This window comes from Plectropomus leopardus, chromosome 6 (assembly GCF_008729295.1).
Source record: "Plectropomus leopardus isolate mb chromosome 6, YSFRI_Pleo_2.0, whole genome shotgun sequence".
In the NCBI taxonomy this organism is placed as follows: domain Eukaryota; kingdom Metazoa; phylum Chordata; class Actinopteri; order Perciformes; family Serranidae; genus Plectropomus; species Plectropomus leopardus.
The window spans coordinates 35307706-35331460 of record NC_056468.1 but is presented as its reverse complement, the minus strand read 5'-3'; the positions used below and the strand labels follow the sequence as shown (position 1 = coordinate 35331460).

At 35.4% G+C, this 23755-nt stretch overlaps 1 protein-coding gene and 1 pseudogene across 1 annotated transcript; both read right to left on the bottom strand.

The window, feature by feature from the left end:
- Nucleotides 1–671: 671 nt before the first annotated feature.
- Nucleotides 672–15331, bottom strand: LOC121945020 (annotated as a pseudogene).
- A 1743-nt stretch (nt 15332–17074) lies between these two features.
- gstt1a (glutathione S-transferase theta 1a) lies at nt 17075–23687 on the bottom strand. Its single transcript, XM_042488939.1, has 5 exons — nt 23437–23687; nt 20697–20784; nt 19547–19703; nt 18441–18617; nt 17075–17454 (listed from the first exon to the last, which is right to left on the bottom strand). The coding sequence occupies exons 1-5, from the start codon at nt 23540–23542 to the stop codon at nt 17251–17253; spliced, it is 732 nt and encodes a 243-aa protein (XP_042344873.1). The 5' UTR covers nt 23543–23687; the 3' UTR covers nt 17075–17250.
- Nucleotides 23688–23755: the final 68 nt, after the last annotated feature.

Below are 23755 nucleotides of genomic sequence, written 5' to 3'. Positions count from 1 at the left end.
AAATTCAAATTTAAGACTATTCAATGACTTAAGGCCTTTTAATATTTTTAAAATTAAATCTAAGACATGTTAAGACTTTTTAAAGGACCTGCAGACATGTTTTTAACAAAAAAAAAGGTCATAGAAGAGAGTTACTTTTCTTATCGAATGTTTTTCTTTCTTTTTTTTTTTTAGAAAATCAATGTATTTGTCTTATTCAGGCCACAAATCAACACATTTTGTAATAATTGTGTGTTAAAATACAGGCGGGATTATGGTTTATGTTCGACGTCCTCCTGCTATCACTCTGAAACTATGTTCTGATCTGACGAATGAAGCTTCTTATCTTGTCTGGAGGCAGATGTACTTATTTTGGACCATTTTCTCTTTTCTCAGCCAGAGCAGCTGCTCGAGGTTCAAACTCTGAGTCCGGCTGAAAAATCCCTCAAAACTGGAGCTCCGACACCAGACAGTCTTCAACCCTTTAAAACATGAGCAAACTGGCTTGATTTCTTCCAAAAACAAGGGAAGAAGTTGAAGTAAGCCCCAAAAACAGCCAGAAATTAGTAAAAAATACAAGAAAATTAACAGAAAAAAATGCATTTCAAAACCTACTCATTTCTTGCAATTTGCAGAACATTTTTTTGTGGGTTTTTTGTTGCTCATTGCCTTTTTACTCCACGTTTTCAAATAAATTGCACCAATTTTCTGAGGGTTTAAAGGGTTAAATGCCTTTTTGGGTTTTTTTTGCAGCGACCTGTTTGCAGTTTGAAATGAAAGGTTTTTTGTTTCGGGGAGGACAATTTTTAATAAATCTACCTTATACCTTTTTTCTGTGTAGGAACAAAACTCTTTATCTTTCCATAGGATGTAACAGATGTGAGCGCATTCCTGGCCGCAGAAATCTTTTGTCTGAGCGGGTTAGTGGTGTTAAAAATGAAATTTCTGCCCTTTAAAAGGCAAGAAGCTGCTTAAAGGGAGTGAAACTGAGAAAAATGGCTTTAATTTTTACCGAGCAGCCGAATGATTTAACGGATAATGTTAGAAAGTGCAGTGATTTATTGACTGCTTTTATCCCCCGTCTGACCAAACACAAGCTCAAGTTAATGCTTTTTTTTTGCTCTCTGAAGCGGACTGAACATAGAAAGTTAGTGGGTCGGTGAGCGGGGGAGTCCGTGCTCTCCTCTCACAGCTCTCCGTTAGCAAACGCCTGCATGGACGCCGTCCTGTCAGGTCTGAAGCCGCCGTACTGTCCGTCCGGTTTCGGGTATTCCCCTCTGACCCTCCACACGCAGCAGCTGGGGATGGCAGGGAGGGTGTTCTCAGGCGGGACCCCAAGCCTCCAGCTGATGTGTACTGACCGTAGGCGCAGTGACGCAGGATGGCGGTCTCTCCTTGACCTGCAAGAGGGGACAGAGGGTCCCGGTACAGGAGGACGGCCTCCAGCAGGGAGCGACGCAACACGAGCTGCTCGAACAGCGGCGAAGAGGTGATGCAGGCACCGTCGCTCTGCCGGCAGCACAGCTCCTCCAGAGGGAGGGCGGAGGGGGTGCAGCGGTCACACCTACACCAGGCCGGGCGACGGCGTCCCGGCTCGGATTTATGGTCGAGGGGAGGGAGGCTGAGCGTCGTGATTATCAGACTGGAGCAGACAGAGGACGGCTCTCAGGTGTCCGCTGTCCTCCTGTCAGGACAAAAAATATATCACTAAAGTCAATGAACTGATCAGATTTTGGTGGTCAAAGGTCAAGGCCACCATGACCCTGCATTAGTCTCACTCTCATGAACTGAATTTCTCAAGGACACCGGAGGGTATGTCTTCAAATTTGGCACAAACGTTCGAGTGGATTCAAGAATGAACTGATTAGATTTCGGTGGTTGAAGGTTAAAGGTCACTGTGACCTCCCCCTTTGCATTCTAGTGAATTAACAGATTGGTTTGTACTGATTTTGGTGTGTTTAAAGGTCAATGTCACCATGACCTTGGATCCGTGCCATTTTCATGAATGTGATATCTTAAGAGCACGATGAGGAAATTTCTTCAAATTTGGCACAAACATCCACTTGAACTCAAGGATGAACAGATGAGCATTTGGTGGTCTAAGTTAAGGTTAACCTTGTGTCCAGGTTAGGCTTGTGTCCATCTCATTTTGGATACGCAATGTCTCAAGAACACCTTGAGGGAAATTCTTTAAATTTGGCACAAACATCCACTTTTCAATAGCTTCCATGTGGACATTTGTGCCAAAATTTGAGAAAATCTCCTTAAGGAATTACTGAGATATTTACACAAATGACAGGCAAGTTCACAGTGACCTTGACCTTAGACCACCAAAAACTCATCAGTTTTAACCTTTACATTTGTGCCACATTTAAAGAAGGCTAAATGTGAAGTCTGGAAAAGCTTCATGCTGAATCTCCAGAACTATAATAATGCTTTCTGAACTAATATCTTGGAGAAATAGATAGATTTTAGGACTTAATTTCATCTAATTTCATTGGTATTAAAAGAGCATTCATGCGTGTTGTTCCTCTGATCTTTGCTCTCTGCAGCAGGTTCACCTTGCGTGGCTGCACAGAAACCGGTTTGATGTCCTGTAAACTTTTCTTCTTCGATCTCTTCACCAGTCGGATGTTGTTTTCGTCGACGTAGGACACACACAGGATGCACTAAAACACACAGTCACATCAGGACACTCAGTGATCATAAAGCAGCTGATTAATACAAACTAATAACTTTTCAAATAAAGTGCAGAAACTCTGATGATGGGCTCACAGCTGATATCACATTACATATTGTATCAAACCATTCATCACCTTCTGCTTGTCTTGGACCGACTCCACTTTCTTCTCCGAGTAGTTTTGTCCAACTTCTGCAGAGTAACATCTGGTTCCTATCAGCCAGTCGATCATCACGGTCGTCTGGAGGAAAAAGACACACAGACTCACACTTCAACACACTCACCCTGCTTTACACTCACCTTCAACATGCAACATGCAACCCCAAATCCAAAACGCTGGGACAGTGTGTAAAAGATGAATAAAAACAGAACATGCAAATCCTTTTTGAACCCACACCAATAGACATCCTAGAAATCCTTCTACAAACGTCCTGAAATGTGAGAAAAATTTTTCTACAAAAAAACGTCCTGAAATGTGAGAAATGTCTGAAATAAAATATAAAAAGAATTGCGCTGAAATCCTGAAAAAAAAACCCTTCAAATCCTGGAAAAAAGTGTCCCTAAAAAATCCTCCGAAAAAGAAACTTCCTAAAATATCCGAAAATATCCTAAAAGAAACATTCTGAAATCCTACTAAAATGTCTTAAAAAATCCTAAAAAAATGTCCTAAATCTAAAAAAATATCATAAAATCCAAAAAATGCCCTGAAATCATGAAAAAATGTCCCAAAATCCTAGAAACTTCTCAAAATCTGGAAAACATCTTAAAGTCCTAAAAAAAATGTCCTAAAATCCTACAAATGTTCTGAAATCCCAAAAATGTCCTAAAATTCTAGAAATGTTGTCCTGAAATCCTCAAAATCTCATAAAATCCTACAAATGTTTTTGAATCTGAAAAATGTCCCAAAATTCTAGAAATGTCCTAAAATTTTAGAAACATCTTAAATCTTAAGAAAAACATCGTAAAATCCTAGAAATGTCCTAAAATCTCAGAAACAAATTAAATCCTAAAAAAACATCACAAATTCTAAAAATGTCCTAAAAATCCTTAAAATGTTCTGAAATGTGAAAAATGTCCTAAAATTATAGAATTAGTTTGCGCTGCTGCGAGTGGCCCCTGACCTCCTGTCACTTTGCAAAAAAGGCCCCCGCAGCAAAGCAGGGTGTGTCTGCCCTGTGGACACCGTTATGACCCGGAGTCCACATTGTAATCTGATTTATTTGTTTAGTTCTTTTTAACTTTTTCTAAGACATCGTCCTTCTTGTCTTTTCTGCTGCAGCTGAAACTGTTAATTTGGACACCAAACCCGCCGCGTCCCGCAGCGCCGACCTCACACACTGATCCCCTTCAGCTCTCTGCGCTGAAGCCGACTCATTCAGTCGCTCCAGATGCAGCCGCCGTCTAAAGTCCCACTCTCACACACTCCAACACTGGTCCCCACTGTGTTCTGAGGACAGGCGCGTGAATGGACACTTGTGTTGTCAGCGTGTGAACGCTGTGCGGCGTCTCACCAGAGCGTAGTACGACAGCGTGGAGCCGATGTAGATGATGAGCTGAATGAAGCTGAACTTCCCCGCCTGCAAAACACAGCAAACTGTCACCTGTTTGTGAGCAGTGGAGGGGGTTAATATTTTTTAGAGGAAAACTCAAGACTCACCTTTTTAGTTTGACTTTTAATTGAATTTTACAAATTTATTTATTTATTTATTGACTATTTTATTTATACATTTTAGTCTGTTTTTACAAGATGCTATATTATTTTATTATTTTTAACATTTTTATATATTATTTCTTATGTTATCCTTTTATTTATTTTAAATTTATATTTTATCAACTATTAGTACTATTAGTAGTAATATTACTAATAGTATTTATTTTTTTATTTTTTATAATTTCTTTATTTATTATTTATTATTTTTTTCTTATTTATTTTACTTATGATTAATATTATATTTATTTATTTTTATTTTTATCTATTGATTTTATAATGCCTCTGGCTTATTGTATGAAGCATCTTGTGTTACAGTTTTGCCTGTATGATTAGTGCTGTATAAAATAAAGCTGATTTTTATTTTCTGCATCCTCGTCCAGAGTTACAGACACTCTGTTGTCATGGAAACACTGAGTTTATTTCATTAATGAGATTCTGCATGTTAGATATACAAACCACAACAAAAACTGATGCCTAATGTGCTTTTTAAAATCTCACAGAGACCTTTGCAAACTAAAACCTTTAAGTCTGAAGAGTTTAACCCTCTGTGCTAACATGTTGTCTCGAGGTAACATTAATTTTTTGCTGTTTACAATCACGCAAAATGTCCAAAATTACGTTGCAATACTTTTTTCGGGGCCTTCCTCGCATGGTTCGGCCCCATTTACTCTCTCCACAAAAACGTCTGACAACATCTTTTTTTCTCATTTTAAAATCTTTAGAAAAAAAATAGATTCACATTTATAGATGAGAAAAGTTTAAAATTTCTAGTTTAATCATTTAAAAATCTGAGCAAATTGGCTTGATTTCTCCCAAAAACATGTTAAGAAAGCAATAAGCAACAGAAGACGAAATTAAAGAAAGTACTAGAAAATTTCCTGAAAATGAGTAAAATAAAAAAATAAAAATAAAAGCAACAACAAAGAAATGACCTTCGAAAAAGCGCTTAAAATTCTCATAATTCTTTAACATAATTTTTTAATAATTATGATGATTATAACTAAAGTTTGAAAGCGCGCTGTAGTTAAAGTATCAAAAGTTATTGAGCTTGTTTTGCAGTAAAATGCTTCATATAATAATTATGCTACAATATTAATCTTCTTCATTGGAAAACTATTTAACAGAAAATAACTAAGATGCAGATGTTACCTTGAAACATTGCACCGTCATGGAATCCCAGCAGGACAGTTTTTGGTTTCGTGTATTTAGGTTTATATTATTTATTTAGACATTATTTTTTTTACCACCGGCATCGTAACGTGAACCATAGAGGGTTAAAAACAGAGAATCTCCCTCATTTAAATCTTGGTTGTATGATATCCTGTCGCTCTTAAAACTCTTAAAAAAAAAAAATAAAGATTACACTAAAAAAAACAAACCCACCTGTCCGAACACCATGACATCGAATCTGATCCCGAAGGCTTTGTAGAGCGTTCGCTCCTCCACGCCGTTCACCGTGTTGTACTTTGCGTATCTGATCAGAAAACAAATAATAAAAACACAGTGAAGCATGAAGGGAGATTATTTACCCAAATCTGAAATCATTTTTCACAGGTTTAACCTTCCCAAACTCTGAAATTGGGTTAATTTCTTTCAAAAACATGGGAAGCAGGTAACAAGCAACTCAAGAAGGAATAACCTAGAAATTTGGAAGAAATTAAATAAGAAGTACAAGAAAATGAAACCCTTTGAAACATGGGCACTTCTTTCAAAAACGCAGGAGACAGACAACGAGAGACGTGAAAAGAAAGAAATGCACATTAGACATTAGAAAGAAATTAGTCAGAAAGTGCAATAAATTACCCCAAAAATTAACAAGAAAAACAAAACAAAACAAGAAGGTAACATAAAAAAAATTAATACAAAAAAATAAAACATACAAAAAAATAATAAATAAACAACATTACCTGAAAAAAGAGGTTAAAAATGAGAGTATTTCTATAAAAATAATTTGAAATGTGTTTTCCGAACTTTTTCCCCTGGCTTTAACAAAAAAAAAAAACAATTCTAAATCTACTCATTTCTTGCCAAATAGCTCATTGCCTTTTTTTCATGTTTTTGAGAGAAATCAAACCGATTTGCTCCAAGTTTAAAGGGTTAAGTACTTAAGTAAAAAATGTCTGAAAGCAGCGCAAGAAAAGTGATGTGGATCCAGGTTTCACGGGGTTAAAATAGTTCACAGGAATTTTTTTCCTGATTTTTGTGAGAATAATTTCTTAAATCTACTAATTTCCTGTCGTTTGTGGGACATTTAATTTAATTTTATCAGAGTTCAATCATTTTAAAGGCGTCTGAAAGCTGCGCAAGAAAAGTGACTTTGCTCCAGGTTTCAAACAGTGTGTGTGTGTGTGTGTGTGTGTGTGAATAGTGTGTGTGTGTGAACAGTGTGTGTGTGTGTGTGTGTGTGTGTGAATAGTGTGTGTGTGTGAGGAGCACCTGAAGTTGAGGCCCGGGTAGAGCGTCTTGTTGCTCTCCTTCTCGTCCAGCCGTCTGAAGGAGTATTTGGGGAGGCAGCGGTGCATCAGGCGGTCCAGGTTGCAGTCCCAGTTGATCAGGATGCCGATGACGCCCCCCTGTGGTGCACAGAGGAAGTTAGAAACCACAAAACCTCACCGACCATGAAGGAGAGACCACGCAGAGCTCGAAACTTTAAGTCAGAGTCCGCGATTTGACTAAAGTCTAAACTCACCGTGTGCAGATTTTTGCTTTTTCCACATTTCCACATATTTGACCGTCAGACTCTGCGAGCATATTTAAGAAAAGGCTCAAAACTTCCCTTAGATCGTAAACCTTATAGGACCGCTTTACCCACTGATTTCTTTTTTTATTTAATTTTTTTATTTTGTTTTAAATTTGTTTTATTTCACCCTCTGAGTCTTATAATCTGTGTGCATTATTGCTGTTTTTTTATGCCTTCATATGTCTCTTTTCACTCTCTGTGCAGCACTTTGAGCTGCATTCGATGTATGAAAGATGCTATATAAATAACATTTTATTATCATTATTATTATTATTTTGATTATAATACTTATGTACTTATATTTTGGTAGTATTTTCAATGCAGGACTTTTTACTTGTAATAATTAACTTAATAAGAATACATTTTATTTGTCTCTCACCTTTCATACAAGAAATGCAGCCCAAACATGCTTTAGAAAAAAAATTACATGCAACAAGTGCTTCATATAAAAAGACATAATAAAACCTGCATGTAAAAATAAAAAACGATCAGAATAAAAAGCACAGAGCGCATCTTCACATTAATAAAACCCACTTGAAAATACCAGCAAAAGTAAGATAAAATAAGGATAAAAATCAAATGCACAGAATAAAATAAATAAAACGGCATTATTAAAAAAAAAATAAGGCTAAAAATAAAGTGTATATAAAATGCATAAAAATTAAGGAAAATACAACATTTTTTGCAGCAGCGCAAGCGTGAAGGAAAATGCAAAGCAGTTAATTTGGTGCTTGTTAAAGGCTAAAGGAAAGTGATGAGTTTTTAGTTTTTTTAAAAAAATATTTATTGAGCTGTCCTCTCTGGAATATTTTTACAGCATGAGCAGATTTTTTTTCACTTTTTAAAGAAAACAATAAAGAAAAAAGCTCAAAAAATGTTTGGGAACAAAATGATTTTTAATATTTACTGTTAAAGTGGCAACACAGACTTTTCACTTTCACCCACACAAACTGACCAAAGTTTGTGTGGCAACACTTCCTTTTTCTGGTTGTTTCATTTCTACTTTTTTCTTGTCGAGGACGGCAGACGGCTCGCGGAGGGAAACCCACAACAGAAAGTTGGTGTTAATAAAACGGTTTTGGTCTCGCAGTGTTGCTGCATCCTGAGATTTCAGCAACGTTAGTCAACAAAACGTTATAATAAAAGTTTGCAAACATCCAGACAACAAAAAACAAAGAAAGACCAGAAATAATGCAAGAGATGAAAAAACAGCACGGATGAAGAGGATGCTGCTCAAAACGTCACCTCCGTGGTAATTTAATCAAATATTTATGGGAGCAAAATTTGGTGTTTTAGTCAGTAAAATATTATCATTACTTATCCACATTTCTTAACCCTTTGAAATATGGATCGACATCAGTTTCTTGTGCTGCGTTCTTTCACAATATATTTAATTCTTTGACCGTGAGTAAATGAAAAAAAACATGGCAGTAAAAAGGCAATGACCAACCGACAAGAAAATAACTAAAAGGTGACAAAAAAATTACCAAAAATTAGTTTTAAAGAAGAGGAGAGGAATATTATAAAAAAAATTTTAAAAATTAAAAAAATGTACAGTAAAGTATATCTATTCTTCTATTAAATTTATATTTCAAATTATGTTTCACAAAAAAATAAATAAATAAAATATAAAAAAACCTGCTACCTAGTCTTTTGGCTTGTACTCCTATTTACTACCTTTACTAGTAAAGTAGTACTTTACTACCTTGATTTTGTTTTGATTTATTATCACCAAAACAGGTAGTAAAGTGAAGTAAAGTAAAATTAAAAAAATTAATTAATTAATAAATTCATATTTATTTATTGTATTTTTTTTAGGTTTTTTTATTTTATTTTATTATTATTTTTTGCTTATTTTCAGGGTTTTTTTTCCTATTGTTCATTTTTAGGCCATGTCTTGTTAAGCTGCTTGTCTTCTTCTCATGTTTTTTTTTTTTTTTTTTTAAAATCAAACTCATTCGCTCAGATGTCAAAGCGATAAGACACATTCAAACATGTGACCTCACCTCCACGGCCATGTCAGAGAACTTCTCTCCGGCCTCTCGAACGACGTCTCCCAGTCTGAAGATGGGACACAGCGCGTCTTTTCCTCTCTGGCAGCTCCGCAGGTAGCCGTCGTTCATCTGTGGGAGGATGTTCCTTCTGGAAAACACAACAGACTCAAACTTTTCTGCCACTGCAGAGATAAAGAGCTGCCAAACTTTAGAGAAATATTTTTGGGTAGCATAATTTTAAATATAATATATAATAATAAAATAATAATAAATGTATTATTATTATTATTATTATTTATTATTATTTGTTGTTGTTGTTGTTGTTGTTGTTGTTGTTGTTGTTGTTTTATTGTTATTATTATTATTATTATTATTATTTTCTGCACATTAAGAATAAAATTTAAAAAAAATTTTGTGAATAAAATATTTCAGGAGCAGCCAAATATATGTCTAATATATGTTTCTGTCTGGTCATTTCCACATTAAAACTGTTCATAAGTTTAACTCCACAGATTGAAAAAAAAAAAAAATTTTTTCGTTTTTGCGGATCAGTTTTAATGTGGAAGTAAAGAAATGTCCAGACATAAACCAGTTTAAAATAATGTATAAAAACATGATTTTCACGAGGCGCAGGGATGAAGAGGAGGTTTGACAGCCATCAGCTGTGTATTTATTTTTTTAATATTTATTTTTTACTAATTTCTCTTCCGTTTTTTCTGTAAATAATAATGAAAAATGGCAGACATTTGATTTGGAGAGTGTGTGTTAATGTTTATATTTAATTAATTACAGTATAGTTTTAATTGTAAGAGAAAGCTGGTTAATTAAAATTCAGTGATTCATGGAAAAGAGGTCGGATTAAATACATTTTCTTTCTCTCTCCTTTTTAAATATGTGAACTCTGTTTGAGTGGCTCTTTTGCTTGGAGCTTTTCATTGTCTGTAAATATTATTTTTTGTCTGTGTGCTTCTGTATAATATTTTCTCTATTTCCTTCTTTTTTTTCTTTTTTTTTTACATATTAGAAATAAATTAAAATCAAATGAAAAATATATTCTGGCTCATTTTCACTATGAGAAATTAGCGAATCAATATTTAAAATCACAAAGAGAAGAGAAAATGATAGATAAGACAAAGATGTAAACATGTCGACAGAATTTTCATGTTTTTTTTTATCCCAGAAAAAAAGGCAGTGCAGTTATAAAGACTTTTCTATTGCACAACTGTTGCAAAGAAAATGTGCAATTTTCTGCAAACAGCATGTCGGAGCGTCAGAAACTGTCCCCGTTTGCAGCTGCATCACTGCAAGAAAATGACTTCACACAACAATTAAATATGTTTTTTACATTTCCACTCGTGCAAAACTTTTTTGCTGCAAAAGCGCAGCTGAGGCTGCACTGTATGAAACGAGTAAACCGTTTTTAGACACCATCATTAGAAGCAGCCTCACCGGATGTAGTTGAACGCAGGAAACCTGATGTTGTTTTTTTGATGAGCACGGTGAAGTTCTCAGCCGCTGCCAGCAGAGCGGGCCTGCACCCAAAAAATATTTACAATATTTTACACCAGCGTTTGTACAGAGCATTTTCAGAACAGAAAAACAGACTAAAGTTACCTGAATATAAAAAAATCCTAATACAAAATTTCCTTTCAATTATTCCTTTGTCATTATAAATATATATGTATTAACACTTTTGCATGTAAAGCACTTTGAGCTGCATTTTTTTTGCAAATTTTGCCCTGCCAAAGACCCCAAAATGCAAATATCAATATCAATATTTTCTTTATTGTATTAATAAAAATCTTTTCTCTGTTATAAACATTTTTGTCATTTTATTCAACAGTAGTATTAACAGTAAACAACATGTTTGTTGTTTAGTTTTTCTCTTTTTTTATTCATCCAATTATTATTTTTAAAATAAAAATTAAAAGACTGGCATCAAAGGACACAGATTCTGATCTGCAGTGATTAATAACATCTAAAAATACATATATTTAAAATAATCACTAACAAATAATGTTTTTAGTTGTTTTTTCTCTTTTTCAAGATTCCCCATTTTTCCCCTAAAAGTTTCCACTTTTAAAAAAAGTGCTTTAAGTTACATTTTTGACTCGTTGGTGCCTAAAACTTTTGTTCAGCGTTTTACGGAAAGTTAGATTCCTGAGTTTTACCTCGGAGGGCTCGTCCTGGTTTCCACGGGACACCACGCAGACACCTCACAGGTTTTCCTCAGGATGTCAAACTTCAAACATGAACCCGTCTTTATTCCTGCAGCAGGAAGACAAACGTTTATGCTCCGCTGATTCAGTCTCAGCCGACGAGGAGCGAACAGCGTCGGACACAAAACCGTCTGAGAGCTAACACTGCAGCACATCAACGACACATTGCTCAGGAAACAGATGCCAGCTGGTAAAAAGTCACTGAGGAACGAGTCGCTGCCGCAGCAAAGTGTTGACAGAGATAAAACACAGTTTAACAAATACTTTTCCAGGACTTTTCCAGGACTTTGAGGCACATTTTAGAGCCAATACACTCTCTATAACAACCAGTGATACTCCTTTATCAGTTCTTTTTCAACACAAAATTAAATCTTTTTTTAATATACATCATTTAAAAAAAAATAGGAATTAAGAACAGGATTGTTAACGGAACATTTAATTATAATTTAGGGGCTGTTCATTATTTATTAGAGGAAAGGGGGCGGTGCAAAAATGGGGAGACATGTCAAGTAATTTTTTAGGCATTGTAGACGGACTTATGTTTTTTATATATTATTCTAGCTTTAGGCAAGGGACATAAAACTTTAAACGGCTGTATTTGTGTTTATTTTAATGTCAATTTCTAAAGAAACAGTTATGGAAGGCATTTTATCTTTTCAAAAATTTGAGTGATTTTTTGTTTTTTCTTTAAATATTTCTGGCAATTCAAAAAAATATATTATTTATTATTAATGTTAATTATTATGTTTTATTATTAGTTTATTACTTTTATTGTTAACTTATTTATTTTTTAAATAAATTATTATTATTTCCTTTATTTATTATGGCCTTTTTCCTTTCCTTCTGGTAATTTCTCAAAAGAAAAACAACTGGCCATTTTTTCCCTTTTAAATTCTTTTGTTGATGTTGGCATTTTGATTTCTTATAAATATTTGGCTACTTGTAAGGGGGAAAATTTGTGTTGGTTTTTTTTTTGTCTTTAAAAACTTTGGTTATTTTTAAAGAAAACATGGCTTACAGCTGCAGGTTTGGAAGGCATGTTTTATTTAAAAATCACCAAAAACGACACAATTTATCACAGCTAGAAAACAGAAATTATTTAATTTTAAACTTTCCAACAATCTTGAAAATATCGTGTCATTTTACAGGTTTGTGAAACAAAATTCCAAGACTTTCCAAAACTTTCAGGGTACATTTCATTTTCTAAAACTTTTCCAAGCTCAGAATTCACTGTTTACAAAGTTTTGTTATTTGAACGTCAAATATCTTGAATATCGGTCAAAAGGATTTGCAAATCATTGTCTTGTTTAATTCTGCAGAGTGTCCAAACTTTTTGGGAATTTGAGTTGTAATTGAAGCCATCTTCATCATCTGAAAACATGATATGATAAATTTGAACTCATTTTCACTCCTGACACCTAAAAACAGGCAATAATTGTCCTGAATCCTGCAAAACCAGTTCAAGAACCAGAGCTAATCCGGAAAAAGGGTTTTGACTCGTGTTTTTTTTTTTGTTTTTTGAGTGCATGTAAATGTGACTGAAGGAGGGGCGATCGTACCGTGACTCTGCTGATCCCAGCCGCCTCTCTCACAGTCTTTATCAGAGCGACACAATCTGCCTCTCAGGGGAACCTGGAATATAAACACCGCTGCAAAATAAGAAAGGTTTGCTAACTTTCCATCTGGATCATCATAACGTTAAAAAAAAAAACACATTTTTTATGCCATTAAAATGAATATTAAACTCAGCAAAATGGCTTGATTTCTTTTCAAAACATGGGAAAAAAGCAATGACTACCAAAAGAAGATATGTCCAAAAAAATTAGCAAGAAACTGGAAAAATGTACCGGAAAATTACCTGAAAATCAGTATAAATAAATAAACATATAAAAAAATAAATAAATAAATAAAAACTAAAACAAATAATAAAAAAGGTATAATAAATCATAATAATTTTCTAACCTAATTTAAAATGTTATCATAAAAAGTAGCTAAAAATATTGTTTTTCTTTAGCTTTTTCCTTTTTTTCCTTAGACATTTTCCAAGCTTTTTTTAAAAAAAATTATTTTCTAAATCTACACATTTCATGCAATTTTTGTAACATTTCTTACCAAGCTGCTCTTTGTACTTTTCCCCGTGTTTTTACAAGAAATCGCACCTATTTGCTCATGTTTCAAAGGTTTAAATACTAAAGTTAAAAGTGTCTGAATGCAGCACAAGAAAGGTGCCATCGCTCCAGGTTTCAAAGGGTTAATAACAATGAAAGAGCACCTCTGGACACCTCCCCTGCTTCTGATTCTTCGTCACGATGACGTTGGTCACCACGAAAAACGAGTTTTTGCTCTAAAACGAAAAAAAAAAAAACATCTTTAAATACTTGTTTTGCCAAAGACCTGATAGCCAGGGGCCCCTCAGGAGCCTCCTACCTGTGAGGGCCCGCTGTAGTCCACCACGTCCCAGACCACATCCCCGACCCCGGGCAGGTGGGTCTGAGCGACGCCCTTCACCTTAGTGGTGACGGAGCTCACCACCAGGTCGAACTCCTGGTACTTCCTGTTCCACAGCAACATGATGCTGCAAAATAAAATCAAACACATTCAAAGAAACAACAAAAAATGAATTTTTCTATTGTAATGTATTAGAATTATATAATAATAATAATAATAATAAAAGAAATGTAGGTTCCAGTGTTCTTTTTAATTATTTGTTTTTCACAGCAGCTTGACTTGATATTAGAAACAAAAATTTAGTTGTTTTTTTTTTTTTCTATGAAATCACACCGTGCAAAGCCCCTCGTCTGATAAATAAAGGACAGTCCCTAAGGAAAAACACTCCTCTACCACTGATCTTTGAACACGAGGAATGTTGCAAGGCTCATTGCAATACAAAATACAAAAAAATAAATTGTTATTTATTTAGTGTCAGTAGAACTGGTAATGTGAATATTGGTACAAAAGCTGATACTGTAAAGAAAAAAATGAAATTATTTAAAATACAATAGCCTAATTAACCATTTAACACCTGGATTGCCATCAGTTTTCTTGTGCTTCATTCAGGTATTAAAACTTCTGGAAACTGAACAAATTTGGATGGGTTTCTTATGAATACACGGGAAAAAAACATGCAAATTGCAGGAAAAGAAACTCAAATGTCCAGAAAATTATACTGGTAAGTATTATAATTATAAATTTAAATTTATATTACAGAAAAAAATAGGGGGGGGGGGGTATTTTATTTATTTATTTTATTTATTTATTTATTTATTTATTTATTTTATTTTCTGACAGTTTTCTTGTATCTTATTTTTACTTTTTCTTGCTATTTTTTGGGCCATATGTTATTAAGTAGTTCACTATCTTCTCCATGTTTTGACATCAAACCAATTTGTTCAGCTTTCAACGGGTTAAAAGCAGCTGAGACAGACAGGAAGTTCCTGCAAATAAAATACATTTTTATTAATTTTGTGTTAAACATGCACAAGAAGCGGGTCCGTGTCCTTAAAGCACAAATAAACGGGCTTATTAATTACTGTTATTATCAGTTAGTGCATCTGCGGCTCTGCAGGAAAACGGCGGCCGGTAGTGAACCGGTTGTACCGGAGCTCGTGGCCGGTTAGGAGCTGCCGCAGAGTGCAGCCGCTCCCTGTGCACGCGGGACGGTGCGGGGGCGCAAATATTTCACGTCCACTCACCAGATGAAGAGCAGGATGGCCCCGTTCAGACCCCACTTCAGAGAGCCGAGCCGAGCCGGACGCTCTGGATCCGGACCAGCTTGTTGGTTTCATACTGACAGAAGAGTCCGCAGCACGGCATCTTTACACCGCTGTGTGTGTGCGTGTGTGTGTGTGCGTGTTTTTGGGACTTTTGTCTGATTTTTTGAGTGTGTGTGTGTGTGTGTGTGTGGAGGAGGAATCTCTGACTCATTTCTTGACTCCTCTTCCTGTGTGGAGGGTCACATGTCCCGCGAGTCCTGCAGCTGCTCTCACTTCCAACATCATCACTGCAGCTGCTCTCTCTCTCTCTCACACACACACACACACACACACACACACACACACAGTTTTAATTAGTATTTAAACCCTTAAAAAAACATGGGAAGGCAGCAGGCAAACTATTAAGAAATTACGCAAAAATGTGCAAGAATTGAGTCAAAACTTACAAAAAATTTACCAAAAAAAAAATAAAAAATTTGTTTTAAAAAAAGTTTACAAGAAAATTAACTGAAAATAAGGTAATTTTAAAAAGTAGGTAATAAATCAAACAAGCAAATAACCTTAAAGTAATCTTATATTAGATTTTAAAGAATCATAAACATAGATTTCTGGACATAACCCCTATTTTTTTTTAATAATATCTAATAATATTTTCAGGTCTTTTTTTGAGGGTCACCTTTTACTAATTTTTTTGAATTTCTTGCAAAAGTTACTTATTGCCCCCAAGATATTTAAATGCTTGTGAAAGGCGTCTGAACGCAGCACAGCAGAAATGATGTTGATTCAGGTGTTAAAGCTTTAACAAGAAATGGAATAACGTCTATTAAAGGAAATTAACTGAAAATAAAGTTTTTTTTAAGTTAGTTAAGTTAAAAAAAAAACAAAGAAAAAGAAAATCCTGTCAAATATATGAACTAATTCCAGGAGACTCGCAGAGAAAATGAGGTTTTTGTAGCAAACAGGGACCACAAATACAGCATGAGACATGCAGCAGGTGGCAGTGTTTTTCATCACAGATAAACTGAGACATAAAAAGAGAAGGATAGAAAGAAAGATAAACTAAAGTTGGAAGTACATTTCCAAGATATGAACACATGAGAATAAACCAGACACGAATCTGGTATTACATTTGTACGTTTTTTTAATTCCTTCGACATAAAGACGGCGTTGTTGTTCGGCAGGAACAGTGGATTTCTGTGAGGAAAACTGACGGTCAGAAAACAATGAGGTCCACTCAGCGTCTGCAGCGCTCATGTGTGCAGAGCCACAATGTCGCTGACAACATTTTATCTGCTCCAGCTGCTGCACTGCTGCACTTCTGCTGAATTTGGACTTTACTCGATTATTTCCATTTTATGTCTCTTAATATTTCCCCCCAAAACATCTCAGAGGGAAATATCACTCTGTGCTTATTTGTCCGATTAAGTTCACCTGCTACACGTTCCTCTGCAAGTCTCTTACAGTCCTGAGCCCCAATGAACCCGAATATGTTCAGTACCCCAAAGTTTTATGTTATAAATGCAAACTATTAGTCCCCAACATTAGGAAACTGCCAAATGTTAACTTGCATCTGTTGAGCAAGTTAAGGGGCCATTCTGATGGATATTTTTACCTTCTCTGAATTTAACTCTACGTATACAGGTGGTGGTAGGCCACTCCTAAAATCTGACAATCCTCCTAAAATAAAATAAAAAACATCTTAAAATCCAAGACACATCTTAAAAAAGTGAGAAATGTTCCTGAAAATTAAAAAAAAAAACTATTTTTTTTATTCTGACAAATGTCAAAAAAGGTCCTAAAATCTAATATCAGAGAAATGGCCTGAAATGAAGCGTCCTTAAACCCTAGAAATGTCATTAATTATATAAAATCTTCCTAAAACTCAGAGAAAATCCTTGAAAGATTAGAAAATAAAAAGGTCCACAAATCCTAGAAATGTCCTAAAATCAGAGAAACGTCCTAAATTCCTAAAAATGTCCTGATATCCTACAAACGTTCCTAAAAACAGACAAACAGATGAAAGTTATCACACAGCTGCTCAGCTTTCACGATCACTTTAATAGCTGGAAGCTCGTTAAACGATTTCTCGGCACTTGATGACAAACCTGCAGGAATTCTGCTGGTAAAAAAATCACAATAAAACCATGAAATTAAAAACCGTCTGGGATCATTTTTCGACATCGCCGACAGTCATGTTTGTCCACAGAAATGTCTTCAGCTGAAAATCTTACGAAACTTTGGTTTGAGCATCTCCAGCTCGCTGCTGCTCTGCATCTTCTGCGGCAGGCTGCTGCTCACCGCCATGATCACCTCGTGAGCCTCGTCAAACAGCTTCTCGCCGAGCGCCTTCTTCACGCGCTCTCTCCACGCCGTCAGCTTCGGCCGGCCCTCAAACACGTCCAGGCCGGTCGCCACGGGCTGCAAACACACGCCAGAGTCAAACACTCGGATTCTTTTTGGGCAGATAATAATGCAGTTACACGAAATGGCAAAATTAAATGTACATTAAAGTGTCTCAATCTCTGGTGTCAGGATCCCTCAAGAGGTCTCTCAACATGCAAACACGGTCTTACAAATATATATTTAAACTAAATAATAAAAAATAAAATATTCTGATGAATTTTCATGTAAATTCAGATAAAATAGGACTTTAAAGTGTCAACAATTGATGTTAGATTAATCTAGATTAATTAAAATTATAGATTTGAATTTTGCCAAAAAAACTTTTAAAAACAACTATATATTTAGTTATTTAGTTCCCAGTAGTAGCAGTTAGCAGCATTTACTTTTTTTGCCTTTTTTTTTTAAACTTTTTTTGTTTATTTATTTATTTACTCATTTGAAAACTGAGCAAATAAATAAATGTAATAAATATAAACAATGCATAATAAAAAATGAAATGACCAACTTGTCAAAAAATGTCACTTAAAACAATTTTTAATTTACTTACATTTTTTTTTAAAGAGGGAAGGATTATTAGATGTTAGAATATATATATATATATATATATATAACTTTTTTCAAGATAATTTTTTTAGAGTTTTTAAACAACTTTACTTCACTTTGTTTTTTTGTTTTACTTATATATTTTTGATGATTTTTGGGCCAAGTCTTTTGAGGTTGCTTGTTAACCACCTTTGTTTATGAAAGAAATCTAACAATTTTTTTGGGTTTTTAAGGGTTAAGTTGCAATAACACCATGGTTTACTTCACAGAGTTGTTTGTGTTTTGTGCATAAAGTGAAAAAAAAAAGACACGATGTCCAGCTGCAGAATTTGTTACAAAGTGGAAATCACGAGCGGCAGGTGTGAAAAAACAGTCCAGCCGCGTTTTTCACATCTGCAACATAAATGAGGTTTTTGCTCTGAGCAGCGGTGCATTATCATTATTATCAGAACGGTTACCTGCATGATCTCAACTACAGCCACCAGATCAGCCACAGAGATTTTGTCTCCGACGATGAACGGTCTGTTCTGCAGGAATTTCTCCTCCAGCATTTGGAGCGACTGATTCAGATCCTCGACAGCAGCGTCCATCTTGTCCTTGGGGACCTCGGAGCCCATGATGAGCGGAAACAGAGCCTGGACACACGAACATCGGCGACACAGAAACGGTCAGTGCAGCCGGGGTTGGTCCTGTGTGATGCAGCATTCCCAAACATTTTCATGCATAAAACCTCAAACATTTTCAAGAAGAAGTGTGATTTCAGCTGGCTGGCAAACAGGAGACAGAGACGTAACGCCGAGACAAATGAAGACACATATTTGATGGTAAACAAATATCACACATCGACACATATGAGCCGTTTCATGTCGACGGCTGCAGAAAATTAATATTCCATTATGTTACATTACAAGGAAGGTAATTACAAACGTGTATTAGGGCCGCTGTAGATTTAAAAAACAAACAAAAAAAACAACTTCTCTGACCTTTGGGGTTTTTTCAGAAAGTTACGACTTTAAACTGAGAATATACGACATTTTTCTTTCAAATTTGTGACAATCTATGAAAAGGATAACTTTGGTAATAACTTTGGTGAATTCTTCAGTTTACATCGAAACTTTATTTTGTCCAGTGCTTTACTTCATAACCAAAAACCTACAAACGATTTCTATTGTACGTATACGATATATATATATGATACTATAATGCTGCAGAATAAATGAACAAAGTGATGTATTAACCCTTTGAAACTTGAGCTATTCTGCTTGTTTTCCTTCAAAAACACGGGGAAAAAAAAATGGGCATTAAAGTACAAGAAAATTATCAAAAAGGAAATACTTAAATAAATAAAGAGTTTTGCAACAATTTCAAATATGCAATTATGGTAATTTAAGAAACAGTTTCCCCCCAGCTTTAAAATATATATTTTTTTTTTTTAATCTATAATTTTTTTGCATTTTATGCAATTATTTCCATTTTTTCCCATGTTTTTTAAAGTAATCGCACCACAATGCGCGGCGCTCGGCGGTTCAGGTGAGGTTGCGGCGGGTTGATCGGGGACTCGTACCCTGAGCAGGAAGACCTTTGAGCCTTGAGCTCTGAGGTTCATGTGCTGCCAGGACAGATATTCATTAACTCGAGCTCGCTGCTGCAGGTCAGCCGGATACCAGTGATCGGCCACCGACGACGAGTGTTTCTGCAGCAGATACTTCAGGATCGCAACGCTGCAACACACAGAGCGAAGAACAGAAGAGTAAATTAACGCTCGGACGTTTGTGAATCTGACTCACCTCGCTGCCGTCGAGCTGCACTGAAAATATTATCAGCAAAACATTATAAATACATTTTTTCTGAGGTCAGACGGAACAAATAATGTGACCCACGACTGTCGCTGCCGGACAAATACAACATATGAATTCATTAATTAACCCTTTAACGCCTGGATGGACGTACGTTTTCTCGTGCTGCTTTCAGAAGCATTTGACAAGCTTTTAAACCTCTGAAACCTAAAAAAAAAACTTGGCAAGAAATGTCCCACAAACTTAAAAAAAAATAAAAAAATAAAGTAGTAAAAGGAGAGATGGAAAATGTTCATGGTGAAGATGCACAGAGAACTAGATTTATAATTCTCTTCATTAAATATGTCAAATGATGTTACAATAGTGAGAAAAAAAAAAAAATATATTTTTTAGCACTTTCTTGTATTCGTTCTCTTTTCTTTTTTTCTTTTGTTGTTTTTGTTTGCTTGTTTTAGGTTCGGTTTAATTTCTTTTGAAAACATGAAAATTATTTTTGATGATGTGCAGAAATTAATATTCATAATTCTCGTCATTAAAAATATTTAAGATTTTGTTACAAAAAAGAGAAAAAAAACATAGATGTACATTTTTTAGCACTTTCTTGTGGCCATTTTCTTTTCTTTTTTTTTCTTTGTTGTTTTTGTTTGTTTTGTTTCATGTGGTTTAATTTCTTTTTAACATACAAAGAAATTAGTAAAATTAGTAAAAAAAATTAAAATATGGTGATAAATGTTACAGAAAAAAGGCACATAAAAAAAATGGCTGGTGTCTAAAACCTGGACGTACGGACGCTTGAAAACAGCTTTTCCAAAATATAAATATCAGGATCAAGCTTAAAAAAATTTTCTTTATGTAGCTAAGAGTCACTTTGTGGATGTAAAAAATTCGATCCTGAAGCAGATCAAACCATAGCTGTACCTCTCGGTCAGGACGAAGCCTCCGTCCTTCATGACAGGAACCTTCCTCACGATGCTGAGTTTTCCAAACTCCTCGCTGTACTGATGCCCTGAGACAAAAAACACACAGCAGCATCAGAAGCACAGAAATATTACGTTTGTAATGAAACGTAAATACAAAAGAGACGACAGGCACACTGAGTGAAAAGGGCTGTTCCACTTCTAAAAGAAGAAAATATCTGTTGAAAAAAATTAGTCTCCTCTTTTCTTTCTAATCTGCTTTCTTCTTTTTATTTGTGACTTTAACAACCACAGTTTCAAAAATATGGATGTTTTTTTACAATACTTAAAATCATAATGCTGCGTAATGCAGGTCCAGAACAATGTACAGGATTATTGCATTTCTTTCCTTTCCTTTTGTTTTTTTCCACATTGTTTTTGCGAAAAGAAAAAAAAGAAAATAAATAATACTTCCATATCCACAGATGCACACTGTCTTGCACATATACATACAGTATGTGCCTTTAACCCTTTGAACCCCAAATTCTCTTCAAAAACATTGGAAAAGTCAATGAGCAAATTTCAAGAAATTGGTAAAAAGTAACACGAAAAATAACCAGTAAATTACTATTAAAACAATAATAAAGAGAAATATTAAAAAATGATCAAAAAAAAGGAAAATGTGTCCAGAAACTATATTTATATAGATATTTTTTCATCACTCTTTTTAGAAGTTATTTCCTCGTTTGATTTTGCTTTTTTACTTTCTGTATTTATTTATTTTTGTGCTAATTTTCTTGTAATTTTGGGGCTTTTTTTTGCCAGTTTTTGGGTCATTTCTTGTGAAGTTGCTTGTTGCCTTACTCGACGTTTTTGAGAGAAATCAAGTGAATTTGCTCGGGTTTCAAGGGGTTAAATATTTACGTTAGCCTGTTTCTGTCCATCCCAAGCTCTGTAAGTAAACTTAACTAAATACACTGTAAGCAAGGGAGTGTACATTACCACAGGAAGTTAAAACAGTCGTCGGGTTATAAATTCGATCCATCTGATGGAATTTATTCTTTTAAATCTTCACGGAGACGGCCATCTTTTTCTAATCAGCTTTCAAACACGTCTCTTTCCTTTATTTTTGTTCCCCGGCACGTCTCTGTTCTACTCGATCACCTCAGGGACGCAGGAATGTTTTGTGTGGATGCTCTGACCTCCGCCCCGCAACATCCCACCCGCTGTTTGCTGGTAACGTCAGTCATCCAGGAGTTAACGTAACTCTACTCCTCGCTGGATGAGTCTGTCAGCTTTCTGGGTGAAATGTAAAAATGCAAACGGATAGCCCACAGGAGGAGTTTGCTTTTTTTAATGTTCATGCTTTCAGAACAAATTCCAGAGACCTGAGGGACGTTGAACTCTAAACGCCTGCGAAATGTTACAAAGACAGAGAGAAGAAACAAATGTGCAGATTTCTGCAGTTTATGCAACAAAGTCTGCAGGTGACTGAACTCGTGACTCAAACATCGAGTAAGTTTGTGTACATTTCTAAAAGCTCAAAATAAACTATGTTAAGTCAGGGACAGTCTGGATTATTTTAAGTGGGTTGTATGAGGTCTTTACACTGTCAGTGTTTTACAGTGATCCTCAACTTACAGCTCACGGGCCAAATCTGGCCCCCCATAGGGTGCTTAGTGGCCCCCCAACCGATTTCTAATTCACAATAAAAATAAAGTGATTCACACTGGGAATTATTTTGTATTTTTAGTATTGATAATAAAACAGCATCAAAATAGAGCTTGTTTATAAAAAAAATTCCAATGTAGGATCCCCCTGACAGAGGTCCTAGCTAAGACCCTGATGTCCTAAATCTTAGAAATGTCCTAAAATCCAAGAAATGTCCTAAAATCCTTAAAATGTTATAAATTTGCAAAAATCAAATAAAAAATAATGTCTTAACATCCTGGAATTGTCTAAAATCTTAGAAATGTACCAAAGTCCTATAAGTCCTAGAAATTTCTGAATATCCTAGAAATATCCAAAAATCCTTGAAACATCCTAAAATCCTAGCAATGTCCTAAAATTCTAGAAATTTCCTAAAATCCTCGAAAAAAAAAACTTAGAAAATCTTTCTGCAATTAAAATCTTAGAAATGTGCTAAAATATTAAAAACATCCTAAAATCCAAGAAATTTCCTAAAATCTCAGAAATGTGCTGAAATATTTAAAACATTCTAAAATAGGAATTTCTGAAAAATCCTGGACACTTTCTAAAATCTTATCTAGGCAAAATTTTAGGCAACTAAAAAAGATTAATATCTGTTTAAGTGCACACAATATTAAAAGCATGTTGACCGTTAAATACTTTACAAAGGAGAGCTGAAGCTGTTGTTTCGCTCCCTTCAGGCCACCTTTGACGAAACACGTGATTTCACCTCACAGAACACAGAAGTTGCTGATCTGCCACAGACTTCATCAGACTTTTTTCTGCTATTTTGTGATTGAGTGAATCCGAACAAACCTGTTTAAAGGAAACACAAACTTTTTGTTACGTAAATTTTTATCAGTTTTGTACTAGTCTTGACATTTTTATCAACTACGCAATCTTTGATTTTTATATATATATATGTATATTTTGTTATGAATGATTATGGTTATTTATAGGGAGGTATCTCCATAAGCCACATTTGTCCTCTAACCCCCCCGCACCATGTTTGAACTTTTTCTTTCGTCTGTCTTTTCAGTACGTCTTGTGTGTGTCTGTCAGTGCGGGATTACCTGCAGCGAGGTCCACATGCTTAAACTCAAAGGGAATCCCGACCGCTTTGGCGAACAGGAAGACGGAGCGGCAGGGCTGGGAGTGCAGGTCCAGATAGAGCTCCATGACGTCTCGCTCCGAGGGCTGCTGTGTCTTCAGTCGTCTCCTGCGCGTCTGTTATCCTCCGTCGGCCCAGAGCTCCGCCTCTCCTCGCTGTGAGGCTCGCTGATTTTTAAACGGTGGCGACAGTTCAAAGTGAGCGGGCCGTCCTGGTTGAGCGGTCCGACCTTTGGCCTCATCTTGGCTCAACATTTTGTAAACACTGCGGAGATTATCACA

Bases quoted from the DNA above. Each gene is read 5' to 3' on its own strand.
- gstt1a (XM_042488939.1), bottom strand. From the start codon at position 23,542: ATGGAGCTCTATCTGGACCTGCACTCCCAGCCCTGCCGCTCCGTCTTC. The intron at 20,785-23,436 runs GTAATCCCGCAC...TTTTTGTCTCAG, and splicing joins GCATGTGGACCTCGCTGCAG to GGCATCAGTACAGCGAGGAG. The intron at 19,704-20,696 runs GTACAGCTATGG...TGTGTGTTGCAG, and splicing joins GGCTTCGTCCTGACCGAGAG to CGTTGCGATCCTGAAGTATC.